At 50.3% G+C, this 19,281-nt stretch overlaps 1 protein-coding gene across 1 annotated transcript in view; it reads right to left on the bottom strand.

The window, feature by feature from the left end:
- The window catches only part of trrap (transformation/transcription domain-associated protein), a 96,172-nt gene that overhangs the window by 38,256 nt on the left and 38,635 nt on the right, over nucleotides 1–19,281 (bottom strand). Inside the window, exons 38-51 of the mRNA XM_076298803.1 lie at nucleotides 18,029–18,295; nucleotides 17,342–17,548; nucleotides 16,152–16,310; nucleotides 15,684–15,818; nucleotides 15,481–15,591; nucleotides 14,701–14,847; nucleotides 11,031–11,244; nucleotides 10,559–10,684; nucleotides 8,776–8,922; nucleotides 5,774–5,973; nucleotides 4,909–5,030; nucleotides 4,047–4,260; nucleotides 2,098–2,277; nucleotides 969–1,115 (exon numbers count right to left, since the gene is read on the bottom strand). Of these exons, the coding sequence (XP_076154918.1) occupies nucleotides 969–1,115; nucleotides 2,098–2,277; nucleotides 4,047–4,260; nucleotides 4,909–5,030; nucleotides 5,774–5,973; nucleotides 8,776–8,922; nucleotides 10,559–10,684; nucleotides 11,031–11,244; nucleotides 14,701–14,847; nucleotides 15,481–15,591; nucleotides 15,684–15,818; nucleotides 16,152–16,310; nucleotides 17,342–17,548; nucleotides 18,029–18,295 (2,376 nt within the window). The remainder of the gene's footprint in view (nucleotides 1–968; nucleotides 1,116–2,097; nucleotides 2,278–4,046; nucleotides 4,261–4,908; nucleotides 5,031–5,773; nucleotides 5,974–8,775; nucleotides 8,923–10,558; nucleotides 10,685–11,030; nucleotides 11,245–14,700; nucleotides 14,848–15,480; nucleotides 15,592–15,683; nucleotides 15,819–16,151; nucleotides 16,311–17,341; nucleotides 17,549–18,028; nucleotides 18,296–19,281) is intronic.

Raw genomic sequence — 19,281 nt, 5'->3', positions numbered from 1 at the left:
GGTGCCCCCCCCAATCCCAATCCTCCCCCACCTTTCTTATGTAGCCCTTGCCACTTAATCTACTAAACCCCTCTTCTACTGCACTTTTTACCCCCCACCCCCCCATAAATGCACAAATAGGCTGACACCAGACATAATTTCACTGCATTTCTTACTTCCAGTAACTATATGCATGTGACAATAAACTTCCTTGTATCCTTAACTGGGTATAGCTAAAGATCAACATCAGGACTCAGAGCGCTAACTGGGTATAGCTAAAGATCAACATTAGGACTCAGAGCCCCACCCAAGTCTTTGGAGCAGTGGGCTGAGCGTGAGACAGGTGAAGGTGACGCATTAGCCGAGAGCCACCGCTGGGCTGGGCTGAGCTGTGAGGGAACAGGTCACTCAGAGTGCTCTCTCGTTGTGGGCGTCCAAAAAAAAAAAAAAAAAAACTGGCAGAAAGTCAGGCTCTGTGGAGGAGCGGCCATCTGGCTTCCAATCAAATGCCATGACGGCAATGATGCCGGTGACTTAGACTTGGAGCGGGTGACAAGTCAGGCCCTGAACCCTTTCCCGCCCAGTGGGAGGTTGGAGGATGACTCACACGCCACCTCATGTCCCCTGCTGTTTCTGCCCTCCAGGAAGAAGGTTAATCCGGACCTGGGGTGCCAGAGGTGGGGTGGGGTGGATGGAGGGGTGGATGGAGGGGTGGATGGAGGGGTGGATAGAGGGGTGGATGGAGGGGTGGATGGAGGGGTGGATAGAGGGGTGGATAGAGGGGTGGATGGAGGGGTGGATGGAGGGGTGGATGGAGGGGTGGATGGAGGGGTGGATGGAGAGGTGGATGGAGGGGTGGATGGAGGGGTGGATGGAGGGGTGGATGGAGGGGTGGATGGAGGGGTGGATATGGGGTGGATGGAGGGGTGGATGGAGGGGTGGATGGTAAAGTGTGGGTGGCTTTGCAGCCAGTGGCACTGGTGACTGACCTTGACCTCGCGCAGGGAGTCCAGGAACTTGTCGTGGCGGTTGGTGAGCATGTGCAGCTGGTTGCCGGCGTCGCGCTCCGCCTGCTCCTTGGTCTTGGGCAGGCTGGCCTGGTCGCCCGACGGCAGCTCGATGTCGATCTCCACGTCCTGTGCAACACAGACACAGAGCATTGAACAAAATAAACCACATGTACACACATAACCAAAATACTTAATACAATACTATTGACAAGAACACACAACAAAATAAGAGGAACATTTCAAAAACTACATCAATTAAAAATGTCATGATTGTTGATAATCTGCTCCTGGCCTTGCATTTCTCTCAGGCGTATTGCATTACACAGAGGAGAGGACAGGGAGGATGCTTATCAGACTGAACAGGCAGGGAAGGAGATGGGTGTAAACACAGCTACATGAGCCAGGCTGCCTGGGCCTTCAACTGCTACTCCCACTCTCTCCTTATCCTAGTAGACACACTGACAACCTGGGATAGATGCACTACATGACCTGAATGCAAAGTCATTCCACCCTAGCTAATAAAAAACATATAAAGAATAAAAAACTTTTGATTAGGTGATTTAGTAATAATAATAAAAATAAATGCAGTATTTCAATCAATTAGGCTACAGACTACAGCAACTATTCTGTTCATGTTCATTAATGCTCTGACTAGTCAGGAACTTAATAGGAAGTCATCCCAAAAATATTTTGATCTCATCTGTGATGCTTTACTGAAGGAGCGAAGCCAAAACACAATAGCAGCCCTTAACCAAAGTAAACAGTGCAAATGAACTGACATTACACTTTTCTTCACTGCTTTTTTACGAGTGACTGTGTGTCTGTGTGTGTGTGTGTGTGTGTGTGTGAGTGAGTGTGAGAGAGAGTGAGAAAGAGAGGGGAGAGAGAGAGAAAGAGAGACGTTTCGCTGCTATGTGTATATGTGTGTGTGACACTTTTTACTGCCGAGTGTGTGTGTGTGAGAAAGAGGTGTGTGTCTGTGCGTGAGTGAGGTGTGTGATTGAGTGAGAGAGGGACGAGAGTTTGTGTGTGTGTGTGAGTATGTGTGTGTGTGTGTGTGTGTGTGTGTGTGTGTGTGTGTGTGTGTGTGTGTGTGTGTGTGTGTCACCTCCTCCTTAGTCTCGGTGGTGTCTCGCTCGCGCGGCTCCTGCTTGATGTGCGTGGCCATGGCGAAGGCGGCGCGGTCGTGGCTGTCGGCCAGGTTGATGACGTTGGTGATGGAGGGCAGCATGGAGCCCTGGCAGCTGGTGCCGATCACCGTGGTCTTCTCACACACCGCCAGCAGCAGCTACACACACACAGAGAGAGAGAGAGAGAGAGAGAGAGAGAGAGAGAGCGAGAGAGAGAGAGAGAGAGAGAATAGGTCAAATAGGAAGGGCACAGCTGAACAATTGCCATCAGCACCAAGCAAACAGCACACCTGCCCACCTTAACCACTGCTACCTTGGCAACATGACATTTTACATATATTTTACATCCCTGTAAAATATATTCCTCTTTGTGTGTGTGTGTGTCATGTATCCTAAAAGCATGACACTAGCCAAACAACGCTAGGATGACTCATTCCTAATTAAAGTGTCCTAAGTAATGGACGTGCACTACTAAACGACAGGAGACAGCGGCCTGGGGCTCGGACCTGCCAGAAAAAGGAGAGGAGAGGAGAGGAGAGGAGAGGGCCGGCGGCAACGAGCGGCCGATGCTTCATCACGCCGCCACGATGAATCAGCAAACGCCGGCTCTCTCCTCTCTGTGCCCGTGCGGAGCGGCGCCATTAATAATTCAGCCGGGCGCGGGCGGCATTGATTGTGGCACCGCCGAGCGCGGGTGCGATTTTTCATACGAGTTGCGACCGGACCCCCAACCCCCCCCCATCTAAAACAACAGGGTGGAGCCGAAGACACTGTGAATTACTGTTCAGTCACAGTGCAGTCCAGAGAGGTGGCAGAGAGAGGAGGAGGAGGAGGAGGAGAGCGAGATAGAGAGAGAGAGAGCGAGAGAAAGAGAAGGGAAATAAGTGAAGAGGCGCGAGATGAAAGGCAGCGTGTTGGGTAACGGCTGTTTCATCCCCGTCAACAAAGTGCACACTCGACGCTTTGGAACAAAGGCAAATTGGGCCCCAAGAAGAAGGAGGAGGAGGAGGAGGAGGAGGGGGGGGGGGGGGTGTTGGGAGGGGGTGGTGGTGGGGGGGAACAGCTTTGCGGCAAATATACAGTTTCACAGCCGGATATTCCAGTAAGTCACAGCATGTCTGCAATTGCAGACCACTTCTCAGCTCAATGAACCTTTTTAAAATGGCAAAAAAATATTTTAGAGTTAAATGTACACTTTCAACTTCAACCAAAATGGATCAGGTAAAAGCGGTGCCATTGAGAAATAACAGTGCTGAAATAGCATTAATCACATAACTGCCTTTCTTTCAACACAGGCATACAGCATAGGACTTCTCAAAGTCAAAAGCACTGTTGCATCTACCGCTAGTGGCATATGCAAATCACAAGATCCTGCTTCAGTGAATAAGAATGGAGAATACCAATAATGCAATGTTTTATATGGACATAAATCAAACCATGTCCACCCATAAATGTGATTGTAACATTTTGAAGAGTATGGATTATTCAAGAGTGTTTCTGTGTGGCTACTTCAATGTTTTGTTTGAAATTCATAATTTACATACATTAATTAAAGCCACATTTCCTGGAACTAGTTGGTTCCACTAACTAAATGAAAGTCCACTAACTCGGAGTCCTTGGGCCCTAATTTAAATGGTAGGCAAAGAGCAAGGTCGATTAGCGAGCACATTTCTTGGGCATGAACGATAACTGTTGTGCAGTCTGTTGGGGTCATTGAGCCGACTCATTAATGTTTGTGGTTAAGGTATTGCCAATGGGGTACAATTAGAAAACCGTTTTTACCTAGTTATTAAATTAGCTTTAGTTCGATTTAATACTTTGCACTTTGCATAATTCTAATGAGGATCCCTTGTGTGTGTGTGTGTGTGTGTGTGTGTGTGTGTGTGTGTGTGTGTGTGTGTGTGTGTGTGTGTGGTGGTCATCTCACCTCGTTGCACTGCTTGATCCAGAAGTGGCTGCCCATGGCTTCCCAGTTCTGGGAGCAGCAGATGTACAGGAGTCGTTCGTAGACACGCCGCTTCATGGACGAGTCAAACACCTCGAAGAACTTGGCCCGGATGTGGGGCTGTGAGCAGCGCAAGCCGGACAGGAAGGCAGGCTCCAGCTTGGACGTGATGTCACTTCCTGACAGACTCTCGTCCCTGCGGAAGACCCATGTAGTTCAGTTAACCGGTCATACCAGTCTTCATAGAGAAAAGTCTGACAACAGTTCTCCACTTCCAAAGGGTCAAATGGGAATTTCCAACAAAAACAAAATCAATTTCTGTATTTTGCTATAAAACATCTGTCAAACTATCAAAACGGCAGATCACATTCTTTACATTATACATTTTTACAGTGTATTTCATATTTTCATATTTATAGTCTAGTGCATTTTCAAGTTTTTCTTTAATCTATGTCTAAGTATAACAAATTGTGTGTGTATACAGTTACTGCGGTGACACGCTGCTGTAGTGTGGTGGCAGTGGCCACAGGCCCAGACAGGCGAGAGGAGCAGGTGGGTCAGGATGGGGGGCGTAGGGGTTAGGAGTCTGGCTCCCTCCACGCCTCGCTGGGGACCCCCGGTGGCACACGCCTCCGCCATTTTCCGCTCAGTGGCTCCAGGTGCCACCTGCTGCCCACCTGTGCCACCGCAACCTGCTCGCAAAAAAAAAAAAAGAAAAATCCTCGCCGGCCGGAGCAGGGCGTAAGAGTGGCGCTCCGGTTGCCATGGTGACAGCTGGCAGCCTCCAGGCCGCGTGGCAGTGGCGCCGGCACTGGACCAGGGCGTGATTAATCTGTGTAATTACCTGTAGACGTAATTAACGAGGTCCAGGAACTGGCCGTTCAATTCAAGGTCGTCGGGGAAGCGCTTCTCGATGTAGGTCATCATCTTCACCAGCAGGATGGACTTCTCCCTCAGATTAGGCATCTGGGCCGAGAGAGAGAGAGAGAGAGAGAGAGAGAGAGAGAGAGAAAGAGAGAAAGAGAGAGAGACAGAGAGAGAGAGAGAGAGAGAGAGAGATCAATTTATCTTTCATCCATCATGGTGGGAGCCAGTGTCAGGAAAGCACACCTGATCTCGCTCGCTTGTCATGATTCCTTTCCACGATTTTTAGCTGACTGCAAGCACTCTCAATATGGTGGAAAAAGATCAACATGTTGCATTTGCGCAACAAGGTGATAAACCGCCAACACTACTTACTTCATACTTAACTCATTGAGTGCCAAAAATGTAATATTACGTTTTTCCTTCCCATGCGTTGAGTGCCAAAAACGTAATATTAAGTTTTTAGCTTTTTTTTTAAATTGCGAAACTAGACACTCTAACACACCTTATATGTGATTTTGGGAACTCTGTGATGAATGGAAATGAAATATATTTTGATGAAAACTAGCCACTGTTTAGCTTGGGATTTCTCAGGAACAGAGGCGTGTAGAAATACACGGTTTGCACCCACCGAGAGCTTAAAGTCTCACCTTTTAATCAAGCTATTGTATGTGTTCATAGCTATAACACAGAATATGCTGTGGCTGTACAAAAATCATCAACAATGGTCTAGATTGCTGGCACTCTAGGACAAAGCTCCCAAAAAAAGCTTGGCATTCAATGAGTTAACTAAGTGGTTGTGAATTGCGATGAGACGGTCAAAGATGGCAGACGGGTGCCCGTACCTGGTTGGCAGCCATGGGAGAGTTGTTCTTCACCCACTCCTCCACAATCTTCACCACCGAGCGCAGGATCTTGGGGTCGGGCGACTTCTCGATGAGGGAGGTGATGATGACCTGGATGAAGTTCTTCCTCATCTCCATGCTCATGACGGAAAGGCGCGTCTTCACCAGGTCCAGACTCAGCATCACCAGCTCACTCGTCACTGGACACACGAGGAGACGTACCGATGGCACATGTTAGAATGTGGTGTGGTGCTGACCTTCTGCTAGATGTTGTATGTGCCAACCTTCGGTTATATGTTAGATGTAGTGCTGTGCAGACCCTCTGTTATGTGATATATGGTGCTGTATGTTCTTTGCTATGGAGAATGGAATAATGGGTGAAAACATTAAGCTATCCCCATGGGGATATATATATATATATATATATAATTTTTTTTTTTATCTACCTATCTATCTACCTATCAATCTAGCATAGCAAAAGCACACCTCACTAAAAAAAAACTCAGTTACCCACAGTTTTGTGCAGTGCAATATTTATAAAACATAAGTCGAAGAGTTCAGGAAACAAATCAAAAACTTTCAACCCAGGGAAAGAAAGGGGGGAGGGAGGGAGACAACAGAGACGCTTGCAGACAACCTGAGCAACAACTGTTAGAAAAGTCCCCCAGGGCAGCCAAACTCCCAAGACTGCTGCTGGGGTCACCAGAGCCAAACAAACCCAGGTCTGACACACTGGAACGTTCCAGCCCTACGCCCTGCAGCACTGTTGGTTTTTGAGGGACGAGACGGCGTCTCGGTCGCTCTCTGGGGGGACGCCTGGCCTCGGAGGACCTTCGGTGAACATCTTCCAGCGCAGTCTGGGCTACACCCACGGCGGCCATCATTACCCAGCCATGAGCAGCCAGCAGCACACGCCACAGCTGCACACATGCAGCTGGAGCCAGGACGAGCACGGAGAGGGGAGAGGGGAGAGGGAGGGAGGGAAAGGGGAGAGAGAGAGAGAGAGAGGGAGAGAGTGGGAAGGAAGAATAAGGGAGGGAGAGAGAAGCAGGGAGAATAGGGGAGGGAGCGAGAGAGAGGGAGAGTGAGAGGGAGAGACAAGGAGAGAGCCAGGGAAAGGGAGGAGGAGATGGGGAGAGGGGGAGACTCTTCAAAATGAGAGCTGTGAAGCCAGCCATCATTAACAACGTTGCGCCACAGACTGTGGATGGGACTGCTGCAGCTGGTGGGGCTGGTGGCGAGGCTCAGAGGCTGGAGGCTAGAGGGCAGTCTGTGGGCTACCTGCCAGCCAGCACCAGCAGGCCAGCCATGTTTGGGTAGCGGGAATATCAGAAGGGCCAGTTCCAGACAGATGAACGGTGACTAAACTGAAATACAGGCTCTCTGACAACCACGGGAAAGATTTGCTATTCAAAAGACGGAGGGGAGTTTGTGTGTGAGAAGAGGGGATAGAAAATGAGAAAAGTAGGGCCAAGACGTTGCACAAGCCTTCAATCTTTTTTTTTACAGCTGATTAGACTGCGGTCTGGAATGGGGGCATAGAAATAAACAGAGAGAAAGAGGGAGAGAGAGAGAGAGAGAGAGAGAGAGAGAGAGAGAGAGAGAGAGCGAGATCGAGAGACACAGAAAGAGAGAGAGAGAGACAGAGAGAGCGAGATCGAGAGACACAGAGAGAGAGAGAGAGAGAGAGAGAGAGACACAGAGAGAGAGCGAGAGAGCGCAAGATCGAGAGAGAGAGCGAGAGAGCGAGAGAGCGAGAGAGCGAGAGAGCGAGAGAGCGAGAGAGCGAGAGAGCGAGAGAGCGAGAGAGCGAGAGAGAGAGAGAGAGAGAGAGAGAGAGAGAGAGAGAGAGAGAGAGAGAGAGAGAGAATCAATTCTCCCAGTGCTGCTTGGGCTGGGCTGGGCTGGGCTGACTCATATACGAGTGTGTGCGAAGCGAGAGGAGAGTGGGAGGGAGGGTCACAGTGACATTGCGGTCACTTTACGCACTGAGGACCTGGCACGACCTGACACTGACCGCACCACTACCGTTACGGCCTGCCCCGGGTCAAGTGGGCCATTAAACCAATGTGATAATATCCCGCTGCAGAGGAGCACATAGGAGATCAGACATTCTCCCAGGGGGCGGCACTGTCCCGGGTTCCGTTAGCAGGAGACTCTGGCTAGCCCCTCTTAAAGGCCATGCAGCGAAACCCTCAGGGAAGGCAGGCAGATGTGTGTGGTCGTTGCAACACCCAGTGGTCAAATGGGGACACCACAAGTTGAAGTGTCCCCCACCACCACCACCACCACCACCACCTTAGGAGCCTTTGTATTCCATGTTAACTCCTGGGCCAGGTACACAGACACACACCTGAACGAGGGAGCACACAGGGACGTGGCGTGTTCCCTCCGAGGGCCCCAATCTGGACCCCCATCTCCCCCCACGCCTCTCCTCCCTTTCAAGGGCCTTTCAAAATGTTGTGGAGCACTCTCTCTCTCTCTCTCTCTCTCTCTCTCTTCAGTTTTGTCAGTCACAGGACGAGGAGGCTATTGTGCGCAGGAGACGCGGAGATGGGGGTGGACAGACGGTGGCGAGATACGGCAAGACGAGCTGCTCACACAAGGTGCCGAGGACTCTGATAAAAGGGGAGTACAGACGGGACTGATGGCTGGAGATGGGGCCGAGAGCAGACACAGTATAGTGTGTCTGTGTGAGACCTCAGGACACTGTGTAGCACTGTTGTTCTCTTAAAGGCCTCACTGTATGCAATGCACCACTTAAAGCCTCAGGGAAGAATCACAACTCTCTCAGGTACTCCAATAAAGAAGGCCTGTGCTCAATAGGATTCCACAGGCTGTAGGGCGGTTAGTATACTGTGGATTTGTATGTCTATCTATACAGTGCATCTGTGTGCATGCCTGTGTGTGTGTGTGTGTGTGTGTGTGTGTGTGTGTATGTGTGTGTGTGTGTGTGTGTGTGTGTGTGTGTGTGTGTGTGTGTGTGTGTGTGTGTGTTTCACCTGTGCTGGTCTCGTTGGCCCCAGGCGTGGTCTGTGGGCTGAGGTGTTCGCGCACCATCTTCTGCAGCGAGCGCATGAAGACGGAGATGAGGCGGTCGATGTAGCTGGAGTTGTAGCTGCAGGCCGACTTGAGGATCATCAGCGTCCCTGAGGAACAGCACGAGAGGACAGGACGGCCATTAATCTCACAGACATACACACACACGACGAGACACACACACACACACACACACACACACACACACACACGACGAGACACACACACACACACACACACACACACACACACACGACGAGACACACACACACACACACGACGAGACACACATACACACACACACACACACACACACACACACGACGAGACATACGCACACACACACGACAGCACTCGGGCCTAATCTCTGCTCATCAGAACAGAGTCCACTGCAAGGGGACAAAGGAGTAGAGGCATACACTCAGGAGAGAGAGAGAAGGAGAGAGAGAGAAACACATTTACAAAGAAATTTAGAAAAAAAAGAAAGAAAAAAGAAAGAGAAAGAGAGAAAGAGAGAGAGAGAGAAAGAGAGAGAGAAGCCGAGAATATGATGACGATTATTTGCTCATCACATAATACCACTGTGCTAAATCCTGTGTGGAGTCCTGTGGCTGGACACAGAGGAGAAGGATTGTAACTACAACTGAAGAGCAAAGCTTGGGGGAGAGGGGCAAAGAAAATCTGCTCTACAAAGACAGGATGTCAGAGTAGAAGCCAACAGAGAGAGAGAGAGATAGAGAGAGTGTGAGAGAGAAAGAAAGAAAGAAAGAAAGCATCTCAAGTGGAGGGGGCACAATGGCGTGACATGGAGAGAGGGGTTGGAGGGAGGGTGGTGGTTTGTCTGGATCCCCACCGTGGCCTCGGCAGCCTGAGGACGTTCCACTCCGCCCCGGCCTCCGCCCATGACTTCTGGAGGCGGCCTTGGCTTTTTGTCACGGTTGTTGTAATACAAGGACGCTTTTTTTGTTGTTTTCTTTCGTTTTTTTTTTGCGTTGGGAGGGGAATTTAACCGAGTTAGCAAGCGAGGAAGCGAGCGGGGCACTGCTGGGCGGGAAGGAAAGCTGAGCTTGAGTAATGCCTTTCTTTGGGGACGTGGCTCAGGGGAGAGACGGTGGTGGCAGCGGCGGTGGCGGGGGTGAATACACGGGGAGACAAATGTAAAAAGTCACCCTCGGCGAGACGCATGCATCATCGCGGTGCGGCGTGTAACTTTAGCCTTCCGCCAGGGCTGCGCCACGCCGCTTTTATTGACCAGCTGAGCCATTTTTGGGACAATATCAAATGGATGCCGATTTAGATTGTTACCCAATAGCTTTTTATCACCTTTTTTATTCTTCACCCCCCACTACCCCCACTCACCACCTCACTTCAAAAGGGTGGGGAAAAAAAATCATTCGTCTTTCACGAGCCCAACGTTCCTCACCCGCCTTTGAACAGCCGTTCAGTATTTCGGCTTTTTGATGGGCTTTAAAAGCCAGCTCACAGAAAAGAGGGGAAAAAAAAAAAAACTTTCAAATTAGAAATCAATCTCCCATTCGGTTGCCATAAAATAAGCCGCATTAGGGACTAAAGTTCAGCCATTATGACACGCTCTTTACGGAGGCGGGTGGAGAAGGAGGTGGAGGGCTGGTCGCTGTGGCGACGCGGAGGCTGATGGGGAAATAAAAAGGTTACGGGCGTCCATTCGTCTCGGCGGCTGACAGGCGGGGGTGGGGGAGGGGGGTACTACGGGGGGTGTCGGCCTACCGAACAGCTGCGTGGGGTTGGCGCTGGTGGCCTTCTCGTAGTTAGTGAGGCCCTCGTAGATGACCTTGCCCACGGCGGCGTACAGACACTCCAGTTCCTCATGCTTGGACGCCACGTTGGAGGTGCCTGCGAGACACATTTACACAGGGTCAAAGACAGACATGCACTGACTAAAGAAAAACCCATTTGTACTGGATCTACTTGTAGAAGGGCACTTCCTGTGGCCCATTTTCTTTCAATAAAAGCACAATTTTATAAAAAAAACATATATATTTAACTATATATATAACTATATTTGTATAGTTGAATTCCTGAAACACTTCTAAAAGAGCAATAAAAAAAAAACAAATAATAAAAAAAAAAAAGCCAGTCATTTCACCCAAATGGCAACACAGACTCATGATTACTCAGACCAACTGGTCCTGTGTAGGGGAGGGGAGGGGGGGGGGGGGTGGGGGTGTGGGGGACTCACTGGGCTCGGTGGGGAAGATGCTCATCAGGCGGGAGAGCAGCGAGTGGACGGCGCGCAGCACCTTGGTGTTGCTGCAGGTCATGCAGGCGGCGATGCCGCGCTGCAGGGGCTTGAAGTGGGCCAGCACGCCGGCCGGCTGCAGCACGGTCAGCAGGAAGCACAGGATCTCCAGCCCTGTGCAGATGTTGGAGAAGTTCGCCTGCGCCGGTTGCTCCTGGAGGATCACACACACACACACACACACACACACACACACACACACACACACACACACACACACACACACACACACACACACACACACACACACACACACACACACACACACACACACACACACACACACACACACACACACACACACACACACACACACACACACACACACACACACACACACACACACAGGGGGTTAGAGCCCAACTAACACCGCATACACTGGACTCTGGATGTATCATTTTTTGGATACATCCCTACCAAGCATAAATACAATCTTTTTGTTAAGTACTATTGAATACATCGTTAATGCTTAACACAATATGACAGGGTTGACACATAGTATATGACATTTGGTATTTGATCTGACAAAGGGAACAGATCAAATACCACATACTCTCCCAGCACATTTAGGACATGAACACCAATCCCCCGAAAGACACAGAGTGAGGAGGCCCCCGGTTGGCCCTGGGCTTCTCCAGGAGGCTTATCCACAGATCAGAGGTACCACAACACAGCGACACGATAAGGGCCCGATCGGATGATTTTGGGGCAGTGCTGGTGGTTTAGTGTGGATGAAGAGATGAGCAGGGGCTGTGTGTGTGTGTGTGTGTGTGTGTGTGTGTGTGTGTGTGTGTGTGTGTGTGTGTGTGTGTGTGTGTGTGTGTGTGTGTGTGTGTGTGACACAGAGTATCCATGTTGTTTGATGGACAGGTCCTCAAGGCCACGGCCAAACAGCACAGATAATAAAGAGTGGGAGAGGGGGTAAAACAGACATCTACACCAGACGTGAAAAGGCCAGTACTGCCCAACAGGACATAATGGTGAGAAAGAGGGAGAGTATGAGTGGAAGAGGGAAAAGAAAGAGATAAAGAAAGAAATACACAAGAGATGAGAGAGCGAGAAAGCGAGTGAGAGTGTGTGAGAGAGAGAGAAAGTGAGTGTGAGAGAGAGAAAGACTGACAGAAAGAGAGAGGGAGAAAAATCATGAATCTTGAGAGCGCTGCCTGCTGAGGCTGATAACCTTGTCTGGCTGTGGCCGGAGCGAATCTGGGCGCTCTCTGAATACTGCTAATGAGCTGACGCATAATCCCACGTCCATCAAAATAAACTGGGCCGCCCGGCACCGATGAACCAACCAGCCGCACCATTACCATTCAAATGGCAGGATTTGGGAGGAGTGTATGTGACTGTGTGTGTGTGTGTGTGTGTGTGTGTGTGTGTGTGAGAGAGAGAGAGAGACTGTGTGTGTGGGTGAGAGTGTCTGTCTGTGTGTATATGTGTGTGTGTGTGTGTGTGTGTGTGAGAGAGAGAGAGAGACTGTGTGTGTGTGTGGGTGAGAGTGTCTGTCTGTGTGTATGAGAGGCTAATTAAAATGCTATTAATGCACTTTATTATTTAATTGCTACTTCTAATTTAAAACGCTGCCATCAATTTCGCTATGTTCCTCTTGACGGTCCATAAATGTATCGCCGCTCGGAGCTTAATTCGCTTAATCCTGACTGACCCCGGCCTGTGCATCGGCAGCGTATGTTTAAGAGCACTTCATTAGGCCGCGATGGAGGGGGCACTTTTAGTGGAGGAACGAATAGATGAGCCAAACGACAGCAGCAGTGGTGATGGGAAGAGTACAGGGGGGATGGAGGGGAAGAGTAGAGGGGGGGATGGAGGGAGGCAGAGAGAGAGAGAGAGAGAGAAGGGAAAAAAAGAGGGAGACAGCTGAAGGCCGAACGTGGCACTTTACGATTAAGAGGCGGGGGAGATGAGGCGTGCCAGGGGCGTTTAGCACCTATTGGAGGGATGTTGCAGTGCTTTAGTGTTATGGGCAGCCGTGGCCCACTGGTTAGCACTCTGGACTTGTAACCGGAGGGTTGCCGGTTCGAGCCCCGACCAGTGGGCCGCAGCTGAAGTGCCCTTGAGCAAGGCACCTAACCCCTCACTGCTCCCCGAGCGCCGCCATTGTAGCAGGCAGCTCACTGCGCCGGGATTAGTGTGTGCTTCACCTCACTGTGTGTTCACTGTGTGCTGTTTGTGTTTCACTAATTCACCGATTGGGTTAAATGCAGAGACCAGATTTCCCTCACGGGATCAAAAAAGTATATATACTTATACTTAACAACCTGAAGCCCCCACATCCACTGAAGTATGTGTGTGTGTGTGTGTGCGCATCATGCACACACAGAGGATGTAGAGGAATGAGGCAGAAGGTGGCGGAAATATAAAGAAGAAAGCGCACATGCATGCGAGGTACACATGTGCATGTGTGGAGGGGACAAGTGCCTAAGCAGTTAACAGCTGGAAGGTCTGCTGCTGAAGGTATTACTGACACATCAGAGATGACACTGAGGGAGAGGGAGGGGGAGAGGGAGGGGGGGGAGAGAGAGAGAGAGAGAGAGAGAGAGAGAGAGAGAGAGAGAGAGAGAGAGAGAGAGAGAGAGAGAGAGAGAGAGAGAGAGAGAGAGAGAGAGAGAGAGAGAGAGAGAGAGAGGGACAAGAGTGAGGAAAAGGATATCGATTCTGCCAGGATCAAGACAGCCTTTTGGAGTGGTGAATGGGAGAAAATGAAGAAAGATGGTGAAATAAATGCTCCACTACAAAAATGTGGGACGACTCTTACAAAAAAGCAAGAAAGACAGAAATATCCAGGAAACTTCTAAAACTTTCCAGAGAAAAACACACAAACACTTTCTTGAGCTGGTCTCAAGGTTCAGCCAAAGTCTTGGCGTAACATCGTGAGTAATTACTCCTGAGCTAATGAAACCAGTCTGCGCCGCTTAGAGAGACACCCCACATACACACACAATTAACCTGGCACTACCTCCCAAGCACAATCCCTTCTCCAGGAGAAACAGGCTGGGATGGAGGAGACAGAGCCACACAATTAACCTAGAAAGTGGGAAAACAACTCAATGACCCGGGTCAGGCTTCTGGAATCATGTTTCCCCAATGATTTTTCTCTGACTCGCCATTCCAACACACACACACACACACACACACACACACACACACACACACACACACACACACACACACACACACACACACACACACACACACACACACACACACACACACACACACACACACACGCATTCTTTGGTGAGACGAGAGAGACTGGGAAAACTTTTCCCTTTATTTTGGCGAGGTTTTCTGTTAATGAGGTGCCTATGGAGCCGTGCTGAAATTAGCACATTGCTCACTGTTGAGGTCGGCTGACGCTACAGGCAGCTAATGGACTTAACGCTTCTCACGGATTTATGCACTTTCTGGGCACCACAGGGCGGTCAGTCCCTCACCGACTGACAGAAGCATGGTGCCCCTATGGAGGAAACTTATAGAAGCTTAAGGTTTAAAGAGCAGGCCATTGTACGAAATGCAGGTAAATCTCACTGAGAAGCGCAGAGAGAAATTGGACAGGAAACAGGATGTGATGTCGGGGGTGGCGGGGACCTACCACGGTCATGAGCAGCTTGTCGAACCACTGCAGCTTGAGCTCGGCGCGGGGCCACATGTCGGTCCGCAGGGCCGTCTTCATCAGGTTCACACAGCGCCGTGAGAGAAGCTCCCCCGGGGAGCCCTGCACGTTCGCGCTGTCGTTCACCTGCGGAGGGAACACACACACACACACACACACACACACACACGTCAATACTATCCTTACACACTCAAGCCAGCCAGGTTTAGTCTCGGTTACATGTGGATATGGACAGGCCATGGTGTTGGGATGGTTTTGCAATAGACACAGACAGCTTTGACAGATTAAGGTCCGCTTCCCAGACTGCAGCCTGATATCCGGGCCTGGAAGCTCACTCAACTGTCTGAGTGGAGGACGGCCAACGCGCCGCAGCCAAAAATGAAAAACAAAAACAGGAGAACAATGACACAGGGCCAGCTCTGAGCTAGACGGGTCCAAAACACTCTGCAGCCAGAGTCGCAACACACAACCGCACTAGAAAATAAACAGAAAAACAAAGCAAAACCACGCCACTAGGTTTGTTGTGGTGGGTCAGCAATACAAACCTACACAAGGGTCACGAGGAGACCAGCCAGTTTAGTGTTGGTCAACACCCTGGCCAAACCATCCGCCCTGGTTCCCATGGTCAGGGAACAGCAGGTTATAATTGTGGTGACCCAAGGATGGGTGTCAACCATGGGAGAAGGGTTAGATGGTCAGATGTGAAAGCGAGGTGGGCGGGGGTGGGGTGGGGTCAAGGGGGTCAAACGCCGGGCTTACCTGGCAGGCGATGCGGATGAGGAAGTTGACGACAGTGTCTGTGTGCTGCTTGTCCACGGGCTTGGTCAGCAGGGTCTCCGCACCTGGCACTGATTGGCTACGACCAAAGACCTGGGACGGTGACAAAGGTGCAATTCATGAAGTTCACGAACACATCAATAAGAAACTTCTGGAAAGTCCTGTGAAGCGTATTGTGGACGTACCGCGCTTACGGCACCGGTGGCCGTGCGGAAGCGTTTGACGTCCTGACCAGAGTCCATGGACGCAGCCCGCTTCACACCACTTCCTCCTGGGGTGGCGGTGTCAACACTGGCACCCGCCTCAGCCTCCGCTTCCGGCTAGAAACACACACACACACACACACACACACACACACACATAGTGGCTTTTGGTCAAACTTTAACATCAGAGGGGTCAGTCATCTCATCCAGGCGTTTGAAGAGGACCCTTCTCCATTAAAGAGACAAAAATGTTATCCATATTAACCTAACCCATGCTTTCAAATAGTGCACAAAAAAGCAGTTTTCACTGACTGAGAACACTTTAAACTTTTAAAGGTCCTCAGAGGCATCCAGAATAGTCTTCACATTTCCCAGATAAGAGCCCTTGGCTACAGCCCTCAACCCCCCCCCCCCCCCCTCCCCTCTCTGGTGGAGTGGCTCTCCGCTGACCTGCTGGTCCTTGATGCGCTGCAGCTCCCACTTGATGACCACCTCGGCCAGGTCCACGGCCAGCTTGCGCTGCTCGATGGTCACACTGGGGGTGAAGCCCAGGCGCTGCATGGCGCTGATCATGTGCTGCACCAGGTGGTGCCTCACTGGGTAGTACACCTGCAGGCATGACCGAACACACACACACGCACACACACGCGCACACAGACACAGACACAGACACAGACACAGACACAGACACAGACACAGACACAGACACAGACACAGACACAGACACAGACACACACACACAGACACACACACAGACAGACACACACACAGACACACACACGCGTAAACACAAGCATGATTGGCCAAACGGTGTTTCTAACAACAGTGCTGATATACAACTGTGACTAAAAGCTGAAGTAACTTTGACCCGGCTCTTTCCAAGCGTCATCATCCATCTCTTTGTTAATGCTGTTAAGAAGCTCTTGTCTGTGAAATCAGTTTTGCCTATGGGCGTCTGTGAGATTAAAACAATGCAGTCTAATAAATGTCACAGGAGACCGTTTCTTGCTCCATCAGTCTTGGATGCTCATAACCTCTTTTCCTCACCAGCTTTACAATTCCCTCTTAGCACAACCTTACATCTTGTAAGTCATTACCAAAGCTTGGGTTTGCTGAGAACAGTGCAAAAGTGTTGTTCTTCCCCTGCGAGTGGATCTCAATCTTCAATAACATGGCAGAAAATCCTACTCGGAGTGTGTACCGTTACATCTTGTAGCTCATTATCAAAACTTTGAGATCCCTTCACTAGAACAAGTAGTGCACACTGCATCAGTCATCATCAATCTTTAACAACACGCCATAAAATCCTACTATTCTGCTCCGAGTGCGTCAGAGATTTATAGTGCAGCGGAGAGAAAGACGACAAAGTGCAAAAAAACGGAAAGAAAAAGGAAAAAAACCTGTGTACGTGCATAAAACAAGGCAACCACAAAATCCTATAGGCCACACACACGCACACACACACAGGATACAAACTGCACTACAAACTAGAAGCCCATAGGTAACCAAAACAAGACAAACAAATGATATAAAACTAATATAAATGGTATTACACATAAACTAGACGCAACAGACAACACAATTCTACACTCTCCACTGACAGTGGGGGGATGGGGGAGGGTTGGAGAGGCCGAACTGACCCGGAAGTGCTGCACGATGAGGTGGAGGATGTGCACCAGCTGGGGGACGGTGTGGCCCTCCTCCACGATGATCTTGCGCGTCCAGTGCGTCAGCATCTGGTGTCCGTCCTCCATGCGCGCCGGCACGGCCGGGGTCAGGATGGCCATGGCCTGGCGCACGATGGAGCGCGCCTCCATAGTGTGGGCTTTCAGCAGGCTGTGGAACACCTGCACGCACACACAACCATAACAGGTGAGGAGATGACAAGAGCCTTGTTACGAAGACGCAGGGATCTGAGATGATCTGAGGAAAGTTGCAAGGCTTAAGCATCTAGTGTAATCTTTTGAACGGAAAATGTTTTGGAAAAGTGCAGAAGTGAGATTTAGTTTTTCATTCAAGGATATTAATAAAACAGTGCAGTGCAACAATGCTATAAAAACCTTGGGGTTTGTGAAGGCTTTTTCCGCCTGACAAAGGAACCCTTCCGACCAAAGCCATGACTCATATTACAAAATACAGCTTTGCATTCAGAAAATGGAATAAAAAAAAAAACACTAGGACAAAAACAAAACAAAACATTTTTAAAGTCCCAAACCCTAAAAATTCTGTACTGCAACCACAACTACAACCATAAACTATTTGAACTTGAACTTGAACATCTGCATCCCTCGGGATTCACAGGTCAACCCCTTTGGCGTCCAGCTCACCTGCAGCACGATCTTCTTGTGGATGGCGAATTTGGCGATGATGTGGGCGAGCAGCAGGTGACCGCTGTACTTGCATGCGGGGTCCACGCAGGCCTTGGGCAGCAGGCAGGGCCAGGCGAAGGTCATCAGGCGCCGCAGCTTGCTGTTGCGGCTCTTGTTGTTGTCGTGGATGTGGTGCGGCGCGTGCTCCACCAGCAGAGTGGAGAACTGCAGCAGCTGGATGCGCAGTGAGTCCAGCAGGTCCGCCTGCTTCTCCGGGTCCAGCACCTGAACCGCACAGCGAGTGAGGAGAGAGGAGAGGAGAGGTCAGGCCAGGTCAGGAGGTCAGCAAACAGAGGGCCACATGGGAGAGAGGGTCATAGAACGAGAGGTCAAAGTGATTAAGGTTGTGAGCAGAGGGAAGAGCTAGAACATTAAGGTCAAGAGGAGACAGTGGGAACGATATTTGGCATTAAAACCACAGAGTGATCTAAAAATTGGGGGCAGGGGTCAAATGAAGGGGCTAATCAGTGCCCAAAGGTCATGAGGGCTACAGGCTACATGTATTATTGAACAGAGCACAGTCATAGCACAGTGAAGCTATTGGGAGTGCAAGCTTAGCTGGTGTTTGGACGCTCTTGAAAGCCCTCAGAAGGGCAACAACTCCACTTTGTGGATGGACAGACAAATGCAAAGCATAAACCAACCCCATCTCGCGCCAGGCTGCGGAATCGAACGCGGTCGCTGAACAGGTGGACAAAGTGCTGAGCCATGACCACGGGGATGAAATCACAAGGGGCCACAAGCCTTTACGCTCCAGCATCCACTCTCACTCTATTGCAAGGCAGTTCAGATAAGCAGTCTCGACGGGGTCCTCTCAAATCTGCCATTCAGTCAGTGACAAAAGCCAAGCCACAGGCAGCAGACAAAAGATATGCATTGTGGCTAATCCACACAGTATACACTCACCACACACACACACACACACACACACACACACACACACACACACACACACACACACACACACACACACACACACACACACACACACACACACACACACACACACACACACACACAATTTCACTCTACTCTGCCGAGAGCCCTATGCGTTCGGCAGCAGGGACGTGGGTCTGCTTTCCATCACAGCTAATCAGTCCGGGGAAAAAGGAAGAGGAGGAGGAGGAGGAGGAGAAATCGATCCGGGGTGAGGAAGAGAGAGACAAACGAGCCGGGCCGTCAATAGGGGTGTTTGTCAATGCTCTAATCCC

The sequence above is a fragment of the Alosa pseudoharengus genome, unplaced genomic scaffold, assembly GCF_046254945.1.
Source record: "Alosa pseudoharengus isolate Yale_2024_CS ecotype anadromous, Long Island Sound unplaced genomic scaffold, YU_APseudo_1.1 YU_APseudo_1.1_scf_21, whole genome shotgun sequence".
Lineage (NCBI taxonomy): Eukaryota > Metazoa > Chordata > Actinopteri > Clupeiformes > Clupeidae > Alosa > Alosa pseudoharengus.
The sequence above is the reverse complement of the archived record's forward strand: the minus strand, read 5'-3'. Positions and strand labels throughout refer to the sequence as shown.